The 19,313-nt window shown below is 30.3% G+C and overlaps 2 protein-coding genes and 1 long non-coding RNA gene across 3 annotated transcripts; 2 read left to right on the top strand and 1 right to left on the bottom strand.

Annotated features, from left to right (window-relative positions):
- The first annotated feature begins 6,372 nt into the window (after positions 1–6,372).
- On the top strand, positions 6,373–10,983 carry LOC114177325. Its single transcript, XM_028062654.1, has 3 exons — positions 6,373–6,698; positions 8,910–8,993; positions 9,276–10,983. Exons 1-3 carry the CDS (start codon positions 6,578–6,580, stop codon positions 10,823–10,825), a joined length of 1,755 nt encoding a protein of 584 aa, XP_027918455.1. The 5' UTR covers positions 6,373–6,577; the 3' UTR covers positions 10,826–10,983.
- A 1,617-nt stretch (positions 10,984–12,600) lies between these two features.
- Positions 12,601–14,638, top strand: LOC114162506. Its single transcript, XM_028046427.1, has 2 exons — positions 12,601–12,996; positions 13,129–14,638. Exons 1-2 carry the CDS (start codon positions 12,912–12,914, stop codon positions 14,595–14,597), a joined length of 1,554 nt encoding a protein of 517 aa, XP_027902228.1. The 5' UTR covers positions 12,601–12,911; the 3' UTR covers positions 14,598–14,638.
- A 437-nt stretch (positions 14,639–15,075) lies between these two features.
- Positions 15,076–16,859, bottom strand: LOC114174167. The gene is made up of 3 exons (XR_003602663.1): positions 16,773–16,859; positions 16,594–16,646; positions 15,076–15,289 (listed from the first exon to the last, which is right to left on the bottom strand). It is a non-coding gene; the product is annotated as an uncharacterized LOC114174167 (long non-coding RNA).
- Positions 16,860–19,313: the final 2,454 nt, after the last annotated feature.

Raw genomic sequence — 19,313 nt, 5'->3', positions numbered from 1 at the left:
TATATGTATCATACTGATCATTTGGTTTTTGGTTTACCTGGGTTATTTTAACTCATAACTCAACTCACATAAAAGTTTACCAAAAATAATTTAGTTCACATACAAACAACTAAAACTCAACATTTCTACCATTCAAATATACTAAATCAATCATCATGGCTACTTTACTCTTAATCAATGTATTAGAGTTTCATGACATCCAATTAAACACTTTAAATACTATTATAGAAATACTAGCTTCCATTATCTTAATTGCGAGCTTTTATCGCAAAGAACTCTATTGGCTCTAAAGACCTACACTCACACAAGATATAATATTAGCACATAAAAAAACTCATTTCAACAATCTAAGAATACCTTAACAATTATAGGTGAACAAATATTTATCTTGAACTCTTAGATGACACATACAAGCCTAACAATACTCACATGCATCAAATTTATTAAAAAACTAAAATAAAATATAAACTTACTTTATTTAAGATTATGATCGAATAATTTTTTTTAAAAAGATAAATTTTATAAAATAAACTCAATTAATAAAAAATATATAAAAATTACATATTTAAATTTTTTTAGTAATAAAATAATGGTTAAAATACCTTTTTGGTCCCAATTTTCGTCAAGTTTTTTCAAATAAGTCCTAATTTTGGTTTTGTGTTCAAAGAGGTCCCAATTTTCGTCAATTTTGTTCAATTGGGTCCTTTTTTGCTAACACCGTTTAAATCATTAACAGCCATGAACATTGACTGCCACGTGTCATTTTGTGTTTTTTTTGAATTTTTTTGATTCTTTTTTTGAATTTTTTTTGAATTTTTTTTAAATGTACACTTGTCAACCCAATAGCATGCCATGTGTCACTTTGTGGTTTTTTGAATTTTTTTACTATTTTTTTATATTTTTTTGAATTTTTTCTTGGATTTTTTTTTAAATTTTTTAAAATGTCCACGTGTCAACCCAGTAGCGTGCCACGTGTCAAATTCAATATTCTATATTCAATTTGGTCCCTATATTTGTTATTTTTGTTCAATTAAGTCCCAATTTTTGTTAAAACTAACCAATTTGGTCCCTCTTCCAATTGAAACTAAATTTAATTTTTATATTAAAATTCACTTTTTTTATTAAATATTTTTATATAATATATTAAAATTCACATCATTATAACTTTGATATAAAAATTAAATTTGATCACATCTTTGATAGGGACCAAATTGGTTAATGTTAACAAAAATTGGGACTAAATTGAACAAAAGTAACAAATATAGGAACCAAATTGAATATAGAACATTGACTTTGACACGTGGCACACTACTGAGTTGACACGTGAACATTTAAAAAACAATAAAAAAAAATAAAAAAAAAAACAAAAAAAAACCATGAAGTGACACATGACACGCTACTGGGTTGACATGTGTACATTTAAAAAAAATTAAAATAAACTTAAAAAAAAATAAAAAATCAAAATCAAAAAAATTCAAAAAAAAAACCACGATGACACGTGACAAACACTGTTCATGGCCGTTAGGGATGACAACGGGGCGGGACGGGGACGGGTTTCGCTATCCCATACCCATCCCCGCATAAAAAATTCATTTCCATCCCCATACCCAAACCCAACGGGTATCAAACTTTTGTCCCATTCCCATCCCCATCGGGTAACGGGTATAATCTCGTAGCCATACCCGTACCCGTGTTCTAACTACTTCAATATTAATTTCTATAAAAGAAAAAAATTACGGTAAAGAAAACATAATATTATCAAATATTCAATATTAGGAGGATGATTGTTTCTTCCATATCAAATACTTTGAAATAAATTATAATTGTTTACATTTTAGATTAGAATACTAAATAAAATTTCATGAGAACCAAAACATTTATTAAATTTGTAAACTACAACATTAATTAACTTAGTTGATAAAATTAAAAAATATTTCAAAAAAATATAAAAGGAAAACAAATATTCAAATTAAAATATATTTTAAATGTTTGCTTACTTCAATTTTTTAAATTCTAATGAATCACTTTTTTATACACTAATAAAAGTTATAATATATTACTTGATCAAAATGACACAAAGAACAAATAATAAACATAATAATAAAATTTTGACATAGATTTTGTATCTTTTGAACTTCAATATATGTTGGATAGTAACAAAAAAAAATGCATAACAATTACATTAAATTTTTATATTGTAGTAAATAAAAGTTATTTATACAATTAAAGTGAAAAAATTACAGTATGATTAATAATGAGTTATAAAATAACAAATAATTAGATAGAATATATCGAAATATTATTCTACATAATGAAAATAAACAATAAATAAAAATATTAAAAAACTAACAAATGTGTGTTTACAAATAATTTGATAGACTATTGAAAGAAATCGCACAAAGGAAACCAAATGTATAATTAAGGTATGATAAGATGAAAAATACCTTAGAGAACTAATTATTAAATTATGTTTGAAGTGGTTAAAATTAAATAGAAATATCATTAGTGACCAAAAAATTTGTCATTAAATTACAAATAAATTAGTAATTAAATTGGTCACTAAATCAAGTACCGATTTGATCATTGAATCGGTCACTAATTTAATCATTGATTCAGAAAATAAATCAACTACTACCACCAATGACGAAAAATAGTGACTGATATGGGTTACTGACTAAATTAGTCACTATTTCATATTTTTCTTGTAGTGAATTATGATACACTATTCCTAAATATCATTACATATATATATATATATATATATATATATATAATTTTAACCACTTCAAACATAATTTAAAGTAAAAAAATTACAGTATGATTAATAATGAGTTATAAAATAAAAAATAATTAGATAGAATATATCGAAATATTATTCTACATTGAAAATAAAAACAATAAATAAAAATATAAAAAAAACTAACAAATGTGTGTTTTAAAAATAATTTGAGAGACTATCGAAAGAAATCGCACAAAGGAAATCAAATGTATAATTAATGTATGATAAGATGAAAAATATCTTAGAAAACTAAGAAAACTTTTCAAATATCAACATATATACTCAATGGTTTAAAAATAACGAAAATTATTTTAATGAAACAAAAGAGTTCTTCAAATTAAACAAAAGTTAATAATAATAATAATAATAAGTAAATTTTTTTTTATATTACCTTAAATTGAGAGTATAAACATTCTCATGTGAAAGGAAAATATATAATAAATAAAAGTATTAAAAAATAATAGAAATATTCAAATGTGAGGCATACAATTTTTTTAATTAACATACATCATTTTAACATAATTACATAAAGGTTATGATAACATACGAATGAGTTTCATGACAAACCAAATAATTAAAATAAATAAATAATATATATATATATATATATATATATATATATATAGGGTTACTTAATTAATTGTGAATATTTTAATAATTTAAACGAGAATGAAGATATGGCGGGGACGGGTATTATGGTGGGGATATGTACATCTCATACCCATCCCCATACCCAATTGAAAAAGTCGGGGATTCCCCATACCCATACCCATACCAGTCAATGCGGGGATTCTCCGTCAAAACGGGGACGGGTTCGGGCAATACCCACGGGGACGGGTTTATTTGCCATCTCTAATGGCCGTTAATGATTTAAACGATATTAGCAAAAAAGATCCAATTGAACAAAATTGCCGAAAATTAGAACCTATTTGAACACAAAACTAAAATTATGACTTATTTAAAAAAATTTGACAAAAATTGGACAAAAGAATATTTTAACCTAAAATAATCAAATATTATCTTTTAAACAGCAGTGTACTTTTAACCTTTTTCTAGTTCACACAATAATAATATATAAAAAAGTCAAAAACAATAAAATAAATAGACTAAAATATAAAGAAAAAAATAGTAAAATAAAATTAAATAAATTATAGGTACTTTTACGTTACTTTTAAGGATTCATTCTTTTTGTATTTACTCAAATTGACTAATAAATTAATAAAATAAATGGTTTGCTACCCTGTTAAATCTGCCAAACACAAAGAGAAGTAGCAATAAAGACTAATAAATATTTCTTGAAAACTGGTTTATGACATTAATATTGGACACAAATTTTGATAATATATCAACAATATTCTGACATGTTGACAAATTTTAATTAAGACTGTTAAACATAAAGTGTAATTGATTGGTTATAAAATAAATTCAAGAATTCTGACAAACCAAGTATACACAAGAAGCAACCTTATTTTGTGTTCCGTTTTGGTGTATTTGTGGTTGGTTAGGTTAATTACGCAGTTTTCGACGAATACGCGTTCATCAGCTTCGCAACAAAAGTGCGAGTAATTGGATCATTGTGCTGCGAAATTTCCCACAGTCTTGAAATAACCAAATCTACGTTACCTCATCCTCTCATTCTCGTAATGAGGGTAACGTTCATTATGTCATGTCATTTTATGTCATAACTTGAAATAAAATACTACACTATTTTACTTTTAAAAAGTAAAAAAAAGACATTATTTATCTCTTTTATAATCGGATAATTATACTACAATTCTTATTTTTTATTCTCATCTTTTTATGCAATTATATTTTAATTTATACTTTTTAAATAAAAAAATTTTTAAAAATTAGATTATTTAATACCAAACTCGTTTTGTCGTCGGTTCACAGTTAACCAAACAGATTGATATGCTGTAATTGAAATTTAATTTATTATATTATTACATCTTTAAATAATATGACATGTAAAAATTATTTTTTAAATTAATTGTGAATTTTAATTTTGATCATAAAATAATCAATTCATTTCCTCTCATCTTTAATCGAGCATTTTGATAAATTAGGAAGAATGAACCAAAATAGAGTGACAGGTTAAAAATTAAATTCTTTCCACCATCAAATTTTGATGAATTGAGAGGATGTGAACCAAAACTCACATAGCCATTTGTAATTTTAATTTTTCAAAAATTTAAAAGTATTTAGTAAAAATATATCTTAATTTTGATTTCACTGAATTATGTTATTTTGAGAGTTTTTCTTAATTTTTCTCCTAATGCAAAATTTTATAATCAACATCCTCGTTAATAATTTTGTTTTATTTATTTATATATATTTAGGATAAAAAATAATAATTTTTTATTTTTATGACCATGTCTTATATTTTCCCATGTTAGTATATTTCAATGGAGATGTTTTGTTCTTATAATTCAATGTATCATCCTATAATGGAGATGCTCTAATCTAAGTAAGAAAGTAGCTCCTTGTTTCTTTTTTAGTAATTAAATATTTGAAAAATAAAATCTATTTATTTGTTATTTGAACTTTTAAGATCTCATTATTTAACTTTAATTAATTTACACATGCGTGTATTCTTTTGAGATGGAAAAAAAGAAAAAAAAAAGAAATATAAATTTCTACTACCATTTTATTAGAACTATGAAAATTTATTGTATTTTTATTCTACACATAAAAGAAAGTACCAAATGATTTTTGCTAAAAAGGTAATAGTATTCCACTTCTATTATCCCTTTCATTCACATTCTTATTACGTAGAATATTAATTCTTATTTATTATTGTTCCTGGTATATCCGCTTAAAGACTTTTTTTTTTCCACCCTTTACATGAGCTTATCCTGTTTTTATGCAGCATTTAATTATTTTTAAGAATGTTAAATAAAAGTCAAATATATTTAATGACTTAAATTCCAAAACCAAAAGCATCCATCACATTATATTTAATAATTAATATAATTCATTAAAATATTCTATAAAATTAAACTGGTGGAACCTCTATGATCCTTTTGGTGTATTCATCATCATATGCAAATCATGGATTTATATATATTATAATTCTTATCACGTGATATCTCCTCTTTTTTAATAGTTTCCATTAAAAGTGTCAAATGAAAAACACTTACATTGTATAATATTTGAAAACATTCAAAGCTCTTTTAGTTTCAGTTACTATTATTTTGACATCAATAAATTTGTACATATACTTTATATATCTACTATTTTACTTTTTAATATATTTTTTTATAAATATAAAAATTAAATTTTTTAATAATTAAATACTTTTAAAAAATGAATTGTCAACTGATGCATGTGAAAAAATATTTTCCTTTAGTATTATACTTTCTCAAGTAATATTGATTATCATTTCTCTTATACACAATATTTATTAATTTATGACTATAAGATGGAAGGGAGAACCGAAGTGGAGAAAAACCAAAAAGTTCCAATATCTTGAAAAATTGGATAGATTTAAAGAATCACAGGAGAAGCAAAAGAGGGAAAAACCTTAATGGTAAACTTTTTGCAAATACTTTATTTTAAGAGGAAGAGACATAGCCACAAAAGTTTCAATCAGCCAAAAGACAAAAGCTTTAGTGAATCCAACCCATACCCAACAACACCTCCATTATATATTAATTTGATTATTGTGAAACACCAACCACAACCAAACACTGTGCTTTTTTTGCTGCAGTTGGGGTGAGTTTTTTTTGACTATTTGGCTTTGGCAAAGAGTGTATATGAGAGAGATCTGAGATTAACAACAGTTGAAAAGTGTGACAAATGGGTGGCAATGTGAGGATTGTTTTTGCTGTGTTTGTGCTGGCAACACAGGTAATAGGGGTTCCTGCAATTCCACCATGGAAGAAGCTGCATGTGCCATGGAAGAACCATCATTCTAAAGGTACTTTCTTTTCTTCTCTTCTCTGCCATTCTTGCTTTATCTTCTTTTTCTTCTTTTATTTCGATTTGCTTTTCTTCTTTTCTCTCTTCTTTACTCAGATCTTTCCCTGCATAAGAAAGAGATAGGGAAAAAACATAGTATATGACACTCACAAATCAAAACTATGTGCAGAGAAACTGATAAGGGAAAATATGTTTTAAAACTCATCTGTTTAACGTTATATTTACTTTATATTTTTATTTTTATTTTTTAATTGCTCCTGCTTCTAATTCACACTATAACATTGTTAAAACAAACAAATATATGTGTTAAAACAAAATAATTTGCCTATAATATATTTTCTCTAAATATATTAATTTTACTGAAATAATCTCATTTTTAATAAATATATTAATTTTTATTTGATTAGAGATTAATTAATGGTAAAGTTTTGTTTAATGCATAGATAAATGCTATTGATTAGCCACAGTTGGTGTTAGTCAGGTGTGGATGGCCAAACCTTTTTTTTAAAGCCTTTCTTTGTCCTTTCGTCTTTGGCATATGTTTCCATTAACATTCTTTTTAGTTTATAGAAAAAATCCACCAAAAAGGAATAAATTGGGGACTGTGGCACGAGGAAGCCACATATTTTTTTTAATTGTGTCATGGAATATATTTTATATATTTTTTCACTTATTTAATATTTATAAAAACAATAATATTTTTGTTTTTAATATCAAATAAAACTATTTCAAGACACACCATTTTGCTAAAAATAGATTGTATAATAAGATGATTATTGATTAAGAAAGATATAAGAAAGCCTGAGAGAAAAAAAATTAATTATTTGAGAAAAAAAGTAATTTAAATCTCTTTATAGAGTCTTGAGAATAGAATAAAACTTTGAGGAACCAAACCAAGCTTCTATGAAAAAGGAAGTTCTAATTATGGCATAATAAACAAAAAAAGAGAGTATTTTAGTTTATTTTCTAAAACAATAAATTAGGAAAGTTTATAAATTATATTTTATATTTAGCAAACAATATTAATTTTGATACCATGCTACTTTTGTTTTTTGTCAAATTTTAACAGTGAAGTATTATTTAAAACTAAAAGAGTAAATTGATAAGATAGACAGTTAAGAAGAAAAGCAAGTATGCAAATGTTTTATAATATAAATTTAAAAAGTTGGAGCACTTTTTTTGGCCAAAAGTAAAGTAATTTAATATAACTTATTTATTTACATAATAAATCACACTTCTTTCATTTTCAATTATAAGATGTTGTTTTGAAATTTTATTGTCTGACAATTTTCTAATTATAATTTGCATTAGTTATTGTTTGATGGAAATATCTTTAATTAGTTTATTTCATTGTTATTCTTTCTTCACATGATAAACACAAATACTTTTTATCGTATAACTGTTGTAAATGTTGTAATTGTTAGTTTAAAATAGGTTTTAGTGAATATTTTAAGTATACATTATAAATAAATCATTTAAGAAAATAGATCAATGTAATTTATACTATTTCATACATACAATTGAATTGTTCTTCTGTCTTGCATAGTCAAAAAATCTCAACATATTTTTTTGTGATTTATAATTATTTTAGTAATTTTTCATGTGTTTTGTAAAGTTTTAACAGTAGTAATAATAATAATTCTTATACGAAAAATAGTTTTATACTTCATTTAGTGTTTTCTATTTAATGTTTTTTTTATTAACATTAATTATTTCATTTCTGAAAAGTTTGACAGTTGATGATACCTAAAATGTTCTGTTCAGTTTTATTTAAATACAAACCTATGCAAATTAGTGTCACAAAAACTAAACGAAGAACATGAAAAGTTTAAATAACAGAGTACTCTGTTTTTCACTAGTTCCTACCCTATGTCCATAAAAAAGTGAAGCTTATACAATAATATATGATAATTCTACTAACACCACAGATATTCCCTACAAACAATTATGAAAAATTCCAACATAAAGGATAAAGTAATTTTTTCAGTGGTTGGAAATAAAATAAATGCACAGAACATCGGAAATTTCACTTTTTATTTTTATTTTTTTATCTTAATACCTTCAAAATTTCAAATTATGGTCTAAGGAATATACTATAGCTCTTGCAGAAACTTGTATTATTGTATAGGAATCATGTTTTGCATATATTGACACGCATTCTTTGGAAACTCAACAATGGGTAATTGTCTTAGTTCATGTTATTGTGCAGAGAAATTCGTCAACAAAAGGCAAGCTTTTGCCATTGATACCACGTTCAATCTTCCTGCATCTGTTAAAAATGCTTGGCCTCCAGGTAAACATAATCAGAATGCTCAAATTCTCTTATGATTCTGATAAAGGGTGATTTTGCATGTGCTTATCTTTTAAAATTTGTTTCACTAAAATAAGCAGATTTCAACTTCTCTTATGTGTTTGTTCAATTTGCTTGCTTTTGAAATGAACAGTTTTCTACCTTAAACAAGTGATTGTTTTAAGAATGGTTTATGTCAGAAACATATGTTTGTTTCAAGTTGATGAAACAGAATAACCTAGTTAAACGCATGCTGATTATTTGGTGATGAATTGCTACATTCAGGTGGTAATTTTGCAAGTGGAATAATTGATCTGGGTGGGTTGCAAGTGTATGAAGCGTCAACATCAGCATCAACATTAACCAAAGTTTGGGGGGTCTATGAGGGTGGAGATGATGGTAAAGGGTTTTCAGTGTATGAACCAACAGGAATACCTCAAGGTTTCCACATGTTGGGAAGCTACTCCCAACCCAACAACAAGCCCCTCTTTGGATGGAGTCTTGTGGCAAAAGATGTGTCTGCAAACACCAACAACCCCACCTTAAAGAAACCAGTTAATTACACACTTGTATGGAACACTGGATCTCTGAAAATTGACCAAGATGGTCCCATCTATGTTTGGCTTCCAATTGCACCTGATGGCTATAAAGCTGTAGGCCATGTTGTCACCAACACAACAGATCAACCTTCCCTTGACAGAGTCATGTGTGTCAGGTCAGACTTCACAGATCAGTGTGAGACAAATAACTTGATTTGGGGATTGGACACCTTCAATGTGTTTGATGTAAGGCCAAACAATAGGGGAATTCAAGCTCCTGGTGTTAGAGTAGGCACATTTGCTGCTCAAACTGGGACTCCTAACCCTCCATCTATTGCTTGTTTGAAAAACAACAATCCAATCCCAAAGTACATGCCTAACTTGGAACAAATCAAGGCAATACTCCAAGTTTACTCTCCAGTCATGTACTTGCATCCTGATGAAAACTACTTTCCATCTTCTGTGGAATGGTTTTTCACCAATGGGGCAGTGTTGTATAAGAAAGGGCAAATGAATCCCGAAATGATAAAACCAAATGGGTCTAACCTACCTCAGGATCCTCACAATGATGGTGCCTATTATATAGGCCTGCCCTCAGATGCAGCAGCACAAGAGAAGGTGAAGAAAGGGGATTTGAAAAGTGCCATAAGTTATGTGCATGTGAAGCCAATGTTTGGAGGAACCTTCACTGATGTTGCAATATGGACATTCTATCCATTCAATGGACCTGCAAGAGCCAAAGTTGAGTTCCTTACCCTTAATCTGGGGAAGATAGGTGAACATGTTGGTGACTGGGAGCATGTGACGCTGAGGGTAAGCAACTTCAATGGTGAACTAAAACAGGTCTATTTCTCACAACACAGTAAGGGTATGTGGCTTGATTCCTCTGAGATTGAGTACCAAAGTGGGAACAAACCAGTGTATTACTCTTCCCTGCATGGTCATGCATCATACCCTCATGCTGGCCTTCACCTGGTAGGGCAAAATGATGTAGGCATAAGGAATGATACTGATAAAGGTGACAGTGTTTTGGATTTGGGGGCATCTCAGTTGGTTTCTGCTGAGTATTTGGGTTCTGAAGTTGTGGAGCCTCCATGGCTGAACTATTACAGAGAATGGGGTCCTAAAATTGATTATAACATAGATGAAGAGGTGAAGAAGCTTGAGAAGATCTTACCTGGGAGGCTAAAATCTACTTTAGAAAATATTGTGAAGAAGTTGCCTAGTGAAGTGCTGGGAGAGGAAGGACCAACAGGGCCAAAGGTGAAGGATAATTGGAATGGAGATGAAAGGTGAAGATTGTAGAGTTTGGAGACATTGGTGGTTGTAAACTTCAAATTGGTTACAGGAATGATAATTATTCTGTGGACAATGGAATTGAGTAATACCAACTGTATACTGGAAAAATATATTAAGAAAATGAAAAGCTAACATCAACCAATCTCTTCAAACCAGTTCATAAATGAGTTTGTATTTTCTGTTAAATTTGCTGAGACTTTAAAATATATTATCAATGTATTTTAAAGACATAGTAAAGTAATAATACCAAAAATCTAACAAAAATCCAAATTCTTGATGAACCTTTTCGATTCTTGATTTCATAAACAAATTCTGGTATCAGTTCTTCATTCTCAGTACCTATGCATACAAAAAATACAATGTTAAGGCAAAGAAAGAACACAACAAAATAAAACATAAATAAACAATCCACAAAAAGTTTACTTTAGAAGATTGAATAAATTTGACCTTTAGTTAAGGTATAAAATGAAGGAACACAATTAAATAAAGCTGGGAGAAGTTTGCTGTATAATAGTCTTATTCCGTATGTATTGTCTAACAAAGCTTAAACTAGAGATTTCATTACCATCTCTAACAAAATAAAATATTAATTTATTTTAATATAAGTATTCTAATTAAATACAATACTTTTTTTAAAGTATATGCGTTTAAGTAAATTATACTTTTTTTTCTAAAATAAAATGTTGAGAGTAAATTAATAAATAGAACAAATAATAACAATATTAAAAGAAATAAAATATTATTGTTCATAATATATTATGGTTAAAAGTGACTTACAAAATTAACTATTATTCATGTGCACTTATTCTTTTATATAAAATAATAAATATATTATGTAATTGAATTATAGAGTTAACATTAATTTAATTAGTTTAATTTAAAATTTTATTTGAATTTATTTAATATTATTTATTATTGGACATGTCACCACTAAATTTATAGTAAAAAGACATAAATGAATATTTTACAACTACACTGTTATATATGCTTTTAGAAATTTTATCTTACATATTCAATTTTGAAAATTTTCTCATACGAATTCAAAATCAAAACATTTTACCTTGCCGTCAATTGATTGTCAAATTATTAACGTGATGACATGACCTGATCATAAATCATTAAAACCCAACTTAATGAGAAATTACAACTAGAGAGAAGACTAGATCAAGTGAAAAAAGAAAGAGCCCAAGCTTTGATACACACTTCAAGATGAGTTTTGACTAGAACAAAACCAGAAAAAAAAAATACTTTTGTTTTTTTACCTTTCCATCCCTGTTTTTATAATCTACTATATGTAAAAGGGTTAAAATACTTCTCTATAATTTATATATTTTTTTATTGTTGATAAAAAAATATTAAAGAAAGATCGGTCATTACCTTGTTAATATCCTATTAAAAAGAAAGTGAAAAACTAAAATAGAAGGAAAATCACACAATTTTTAATTAAATAATAGAAAAAGAAGCAAGAAATATTAATCACAGGGAAAATAAAAGGATAACATAATGCTTGATTAGCATAAGAAAACAAAAAACAATCGAAAAGGATAATGAATAGTTAAGATATATAAACGCTACAAAACCCGTTTATATGATAAAGAGACTAATCACATCTGGTGTTCATATTTTCTTTTTAATTTACTAAATATCCAAAGGGCTTTTCTTTCTTAAGATAAAACGAATTAATTGTTTTCATTTAGTTTGTTTTTTTCTGGCTGTTTCTCATAGAATCTTGGTTGGTGGTGGAATAGTTTTTCCAAAAGAAAAAAGATTCTCTCATTCTTCATGAAAATAAAGTATCTCTTGGAGAAAAAGCAAAGTGCTGGATCACCTATACCCAAAAGTATAACCTCTATCTTGCATGGATCACAATATCTTAGCTAGTTCGTTCACGCCAAGAGAAATATTTGAAGGATTTTCTCATTACATTACTACTAAACCCCATTTTACAATTATATTTTTGTTGCTAAGTTTCACGAAAAGAATATTCTTCTTCTTGCAAAATTCACAGTTTTTGTTAATGTTTGATGAATAGCCTCATTGGACAACAAAAGTGACATATCATAACATTCGACCTTCTAAAACAATGGTCGGTTCTCAGAAGAAAAAGAAACATTTGCCCATTGGAACCACATTTAAACTTCCTGCTGATATACCAATTTGGCCACAAGGTAGCAGCATTATTCATTCAATCATGTATTTCTTCATTTCTTTTCTGCATAATGAGATAAGAAACAAGGTGGCCAAAATTACTGATTCATTTGGTTATGGTAATTTTCTGTGATGCTTCATGGATTTTGTAGGTGGTGGATTTGCAACAGGCACCATTGACCTTGGTGGTGGGTTGCTAGTGTCACAAATCACAACATTCAACAAAGTTTGGACATCCTTTGAAGGTGGACCGAACAATCTTGGAGTCACTTTTTTTGAACCAACAGGTTTATCCGAAGGATTCTTCATGCTGGGATGTTACTGCCAACCTAACAACAAGCCTCTTCATGGTTGGGTTCTTGTGGGCAAAGATAACTCTTCACTCTCTAATGGAGCTTTAGCCAAACCAGTTGATTACAACCTGGTGTGGACCACCAGGTGTTTGAAAAAAAAGCAAGATGAAGAAGAAGGTTACATTTGGTTACCAATAGCCCCAGATGAGTACAAACCTGTGGGCTATGTCGTCACCACCTCACCAGAAAAGCCTTCTCTTGACAGAATCAGGTGTGTCAGATCATACCTGACTGATGAATGCACAAGACACCATTCAATGAAGCTGTGGAGAACAGAAAGCAAGAGGTTTGGTGTGTTTGATGTTAGACCAATGAAGAGAGGCATTGAAGCTGAAGGAGTAAGTGTAGGAACCTTCCTAGCTCAAAGTGGAGGAGGGACAAACACTAAACCTTTACCTATAGCTTGTTTGAAAAACACAAAGGCCAAGTTTTCCTACATGCCCAATTTATCTCAAGTTGAGGCCATGATCAAGGCCTATTCTCCATACATGTACTTGCACCCAATGGAAGAGTACCTCCCTTCTTCTGTGGACTGGTTTTTCAGCAATGGGGCAGTGCTGATGGAGAAAAGAAAGGGTGTGACAAGGGAGAATGCAATAAAACCAAATGGGTCAAACCTTCCCCAAGGTGGTTCCTTTGATGATGAAGTTACCTATTGGTTGGACCTTCCTTTGGATGAAGCCAAGAGGGATAAAGTAAAGAAAGGAGATTTGGCAAGTGCAGAAGCTTATGTTCATGTGAAAGCAATGTTGGGTGGGAGTTTCAGTGACATTGTTATGTGGGTTTTCTACCCATTTAATGGGGGTGCAAGGGCAAAGGTGGCATGCACCAACATTCCTCTAAGGAGAAAAGGGGAACATGTTGGGGATTGGGAGCATGTGACATTAAGGGTGAGCAACTTCAATGGAGAACTGTGGAAGGTTTATTTGTCACAACATAGTGGGGGTGAATGGGTGGATGCATGTGAGTTGGAATTCCAAAATGGGAATAGGGTTGTGGCTTATTCTTCCTTGCATGGGCATGCATTGTTTTCAAAGCCTGGGGTTGTTATGCAAGGGATGAGAGGGTTAGGGGTGAGGAATGATGCTGCTAAAAGTGATGCAGTGATGGATATGGCAAATGGGTTTCAAATAGTTGGTGCTGAATGTTTGGGGTCACAGATTAGAGTGGCACCATGGTTAAATTATTGCATGAATTGGGGTCCAAAGGATGGGCCAAAGGGTCCAAAACAGAAGGATAGCTGGGAAGGAGATGAGAGGTGTAAATAGGAAGTACACTAGTTACCATTTATTCCACAAATCTATCCAAATGAAACTTCTCTTTATTTTTTTATTTGTGTTTTTCTTAATTCACAATTTGGATTAGGATTTTAGATTTACAAAATAGAATCACTTATTATATTTAAAAATTATTCTTTATTATAGAGTGAACTTTAACTAGTAAACATAAAAGATAAAGGAATATTAACTCTTATAATGCGAAAAAGTGTGTCCTTCGAAAGTAACACTTTTAATGAAATTTTTTAAGGTTTAAATATAAGTATGGTTTATATTTTGTTGATTTTTTTTTTAATTTGGTCCTTTGATCGAGTGTTCAATTAAGTTTTTATTTTCATCAAATTTTATCAATTTGATCTTTTATGTTTAAATAATTAATTGTGCACGTTACATGTAACACCCATTTAATTAATAAACATAATTAAAGGAAACGTCATACTAATATAATATAACAGTGCAGTCCCGGAGTTTAAACTTAACTCCTTACAATAATCCAAGGCATACCACGGTACCCAAAAACCAAACTAGAAACAAAGTGCAACATAATCAAAATAGGGAATTAAAAGATAGACTAGTACATGGGCCATAGCCCATAAAGAAAGCCCAAAAAGTTTTAGATCCAATCCAAGCAGACTATGCAGCAGAACCTCCATCACCCTGATGATTTCGGGGAGTTCTCACCTCTGCTCACATCAACAAGTTGATGATCATTGCAAAAGAAAAGACCACACCACAGAACATACAACAACAAATAGTAGGGTAAGCTAGAGTAGAAAACAATTCATCAGGCAGTCACATACCATCACTCAATCCAAGCAGTATTTATAAATCATCCAACATGTTATGACTTTCTCAAGCAATACACTAGACTCTGACTCGACTCATCTGGATACATATAATCTGGTCGGATTCAGCAGATGCTTGCACTTGTGGTGGATACCTCTGCTTACTCCCGAGCTATGTGTTACAAGTGTTACAATGAATCAATTTCCCACACACAAGGTTAGCCCTTAATGAGTTTCAGGCCTCCTACTACTCACACCACAAGAGTTAGTCCGCTCTAAGTGAGACCAACTGACTCCTTAGAGTGTCCGAATGCAATCCTTACCTTGAATCCTTACCGAATTATATAGATGGGGCACCACCATGGACACCCACTAATAGGGGCCATGGAATTATGTCCCGACTACTGAAGCACGATCCTGAAATCCCACCTAAGAATTTTCAAGGAATTACGTACTGACCTCATACCAAACATATCCAAGCAGCCAAACAATATTATTCATGCATTTAAGAACCCATAACAACCTCTGTAGTTCATCCTCATTCACATTCCATGTTGAATCCATACTATCTCATTCTTCCCCAAATCATGAATATATATAATTTTATCTCATGTCAATACCATGCCACTTTGATTACCAACCTTCTCATATAGAATCACATGCCAAGACCATACCACAATTACCATTTACAACCCATACATCATATCCCTCATGCTTTTAATATAATAAATCAGTTCAACCATGGCCAATTATCAAAGAACAGAGAAAACAACCGACATCATAGCACTCTCGCCCAGCTTCTCGCTTAGGCCGAAGGGTCTCGCTCAGGCGAGAGGGACTCTCGCTCAGGCGAGCTCCCTTCGCCTAAGCGAGGGCTCGACATTTGGGAACAATGGCCTCTGCGCGTTCTCGCTTAGGCGAGACGCTCGCTCGCTCAAACTGAGCTGGTCGCCTGAGCGACCCCTAGCGCGAAAAGGCCTGGGCGAGCCTCTGATCATCTCGCCTAGGCGAGGCAAGCCCGCTTGGGCGAGATTATCAGTCCTCACCCATTGTTCACTCGCATAACAGACCAAAATCCAATCCAAGCAACGCAATAACACATTTCATAAACTCAGAGCAGTATACAGACCATCAAATCACACGAATATTACATAAGCAATCATGGACACCAACGATTTAGCAGAAACCCTAACTTCCCATACCTGGAAAAGGGCTAGCGGAATACTTCGATACGCACACAGTGAGCACAACTGTCCTAAGGAGGCCAAAGAGATGAAAATAATCGGTAAAAATAGAATAGGAACGAGTTACTACGAAACCCTAATGGTAAAAACGAAAATGGGCCCAGAAAAGGGGAATCATGAGCTGAGGAATGACTTACGTGGAGTGAAAACCTAGCTTGAGCTAGCTTGAAGAAGGTTGATGGCTAACCCTAGCAGAGAGTTGCGGCTGTTCAAGGAGGCAAGGAGGAGCGTGTTTCTGTAAAGTGAATGAAAGAATGGAATTAAGACAGATTAGGGTCTGAATCCCCTTTGGGCCAGCCCTTAGGCCCATTAAATTAGGGGCAACCCTTTTAATTTAGGGCAGAAAAGAATCAGAATTTTGATGGGCCTTACATTACATGTCAATTTGTAGTTGTGTTATTTTTCTTTGTTCAATTTAGTCCTTATATTTTTTATTTTGTTCAATTCAATCTTTATATTTATTAATTTTTTCAATTCAGTCCTATATTTATTATTTTTGTTTAATCTCTATATTCATTATTTTTATTCAATTCATTCTCACTTGGTCAAAATAGAACAATTTTGTTCTTTATAAAATGAGATTACTTTTTTTTTTGACACATCTATTCTTGTGAATAATAAAATATTAAATTAAAGCAATAAGTTAAAATCTAAAATGAATTCTTATATGGAATTATTAGGAGAAAGTAAGAAATTAAAGAGGGTTTGAAATTATGAAGCCCATATACAGAGATTCACATTCCTGCAACATAATCCTGTAATAGCTGAGCAAACACTATAGTCTGCTCCATCTTCATTCAGAATTCTCCTTTTTGGTCGTGCCCTTCGATCCTTCGACTTTGTTTCTCGGATTTCACTCCATGAAGGTTTGTGCTAAAACTAATGCTTTCATCATACTGCATTTTCATTGTCTCTTTTCCCAATAGATAATCATCTGCATAAAAACAGGGTAGTTAGTTATATTATAGACTTCTCCTCCTAGTACCTATGGTAACCTCTATCTTGTTATTCCAATTTTGAATCTGAATTTAAGTCTTACATTAATTAAAAGCTTTTTGGTTATTACCCTTTTCTGCACCCTAAGTTGAATTTCTTTGGAAAATGGACAAGTAGACTGGTTTTATCACTTTGATATGCTTCTGCCTTCTTTCTCTAGTCAAGATTTTGCACTTTAAATGCTCAAGTGTTGTTTCTTTTCTCATTTTTTTGTGGTTTTTGCAGAATAATATGTTGTAGTGAATCTCTTTCTGATAGACTTTGTCCCTCCATTGTGCAAAAGAAGGTACTCCTTTCTTTCACATTCTCCTCATATATTTTATAGCTTTTTCCTTGAAGATAAAGGATTTGCATAGTTCTTATTCAGAAGTGAAGTTTATACATTTGCTTTTGGTTGTTCTGCTCTCTTTCCAATTTGCTTTTCTTCATGTAGAATACACACCACTATCACCATATTTGTAAACGATATTGTTTCAGTGGGCTTGAAAAAATCTGTGAAAGAATTGAAAAAAGGAACTTGTCTCAGTTGGATCATAGTTATGACTACTTCTCCTAATTAAAATCTTCAAAAAGTTTAGTAAGATTCAAATAAAACTGTAGTGGAAAGATGAAGGTTTACGTGACATATACTTTGTAGGTAACTAAAGAATCTCATTAAAGAAGTAGAACATATTAGTCATTCATGACCTTCTTGACCTTCTAAAACTACAAGAATACTTATACAAAATATATACTAAGAAGAAACAAAATATTAGAATAAATTATAAGTATGAAATGGAAGTCATTATGTAAGTTTTTTTTATTTGGGGATCGATTTTAACTCCAATTTGTAAAAACGGTCTGTCTAATTTTGTTTTTACGAAACAGAGTCAAGTCGATAGGATGGAGGACGACATTAAAGATGAAGTCGTCCTCCATCTAACCAGTTTCATATTTTTTTTTTTTTACAAAAAACAAAGTTATCAAGAATGAGTTCGACTTCTGTTCATGTGAACAGTGAAGTCGTCTTCATAGATGACCACTTCACTTCTAGTTTTTTTTTTTTTTTTGTATTGGAACAATAAGTGATAAAAAAATTGGAATAAAAATAAAAATAAGCATTAATATATTTTAACATTGATTAAAAATTAAAATACAACAATTAAGTTAGTAGAGATTAATAAGACAGTCATTTATATCTATGTCCTCCAGTTTCACATTTAGGTCATCTTTTGGGTATGTTGGATGCAAGGTTAAAAAAACTGAAAAGTGAAAAATTTGAAAAAAACAAATAAAACTGCAACGTTAAAAAACAAAAAAAAAAAAACTAAAAGTGAAGTTGTTATATAAGACAACGAGCTCACTATGAGATGTACAAAAATCAGAGTCGAACCTAACGACATTGCTTTTTGAAGAAAAAAAAAACTAGCTGAGGGAGAACAACTTCATCTTTAATGTTGTCCTCCCCGTGACAACTTATTCCAATTTAAAAAAAAACGAATCAACGAATTCTATTTTACAAATTTATGATCAAACGATAAAAAAATATAAAAAAGCCCGTTATGTAAAACCCTGATATATATGTATTATATGTGTGATTAATATGATGTTTTGAGAGGGGGAAAAAAGATGCATGAAAAGGAGAGAAGTGGAAGTTATAATGTGAAACAGGGTGTCCATGAAGTGATAAAGAAAAATGATGA

Source organism: Vigna unguiculata, chromosome 1 (assembly GCF_004118075.2).
Source record: "Vigna unguiculata cultivar IT97K-499-35 chromosome 1, ASM411807v1, whole genome shotgun sequence".
Classification (NCBI taxonomy): domain Eukaryota; kingdom Viridiplantae; phylum Streptophyta; class Magnoliopsida; order Fabales; family Fabaceae; genus Vigna; species Vigna unguiculata.
Note: the sequence above shows the minus strand (reverse complement) of the source record. Positions and strands in the feature narration are given on the sequence as shown.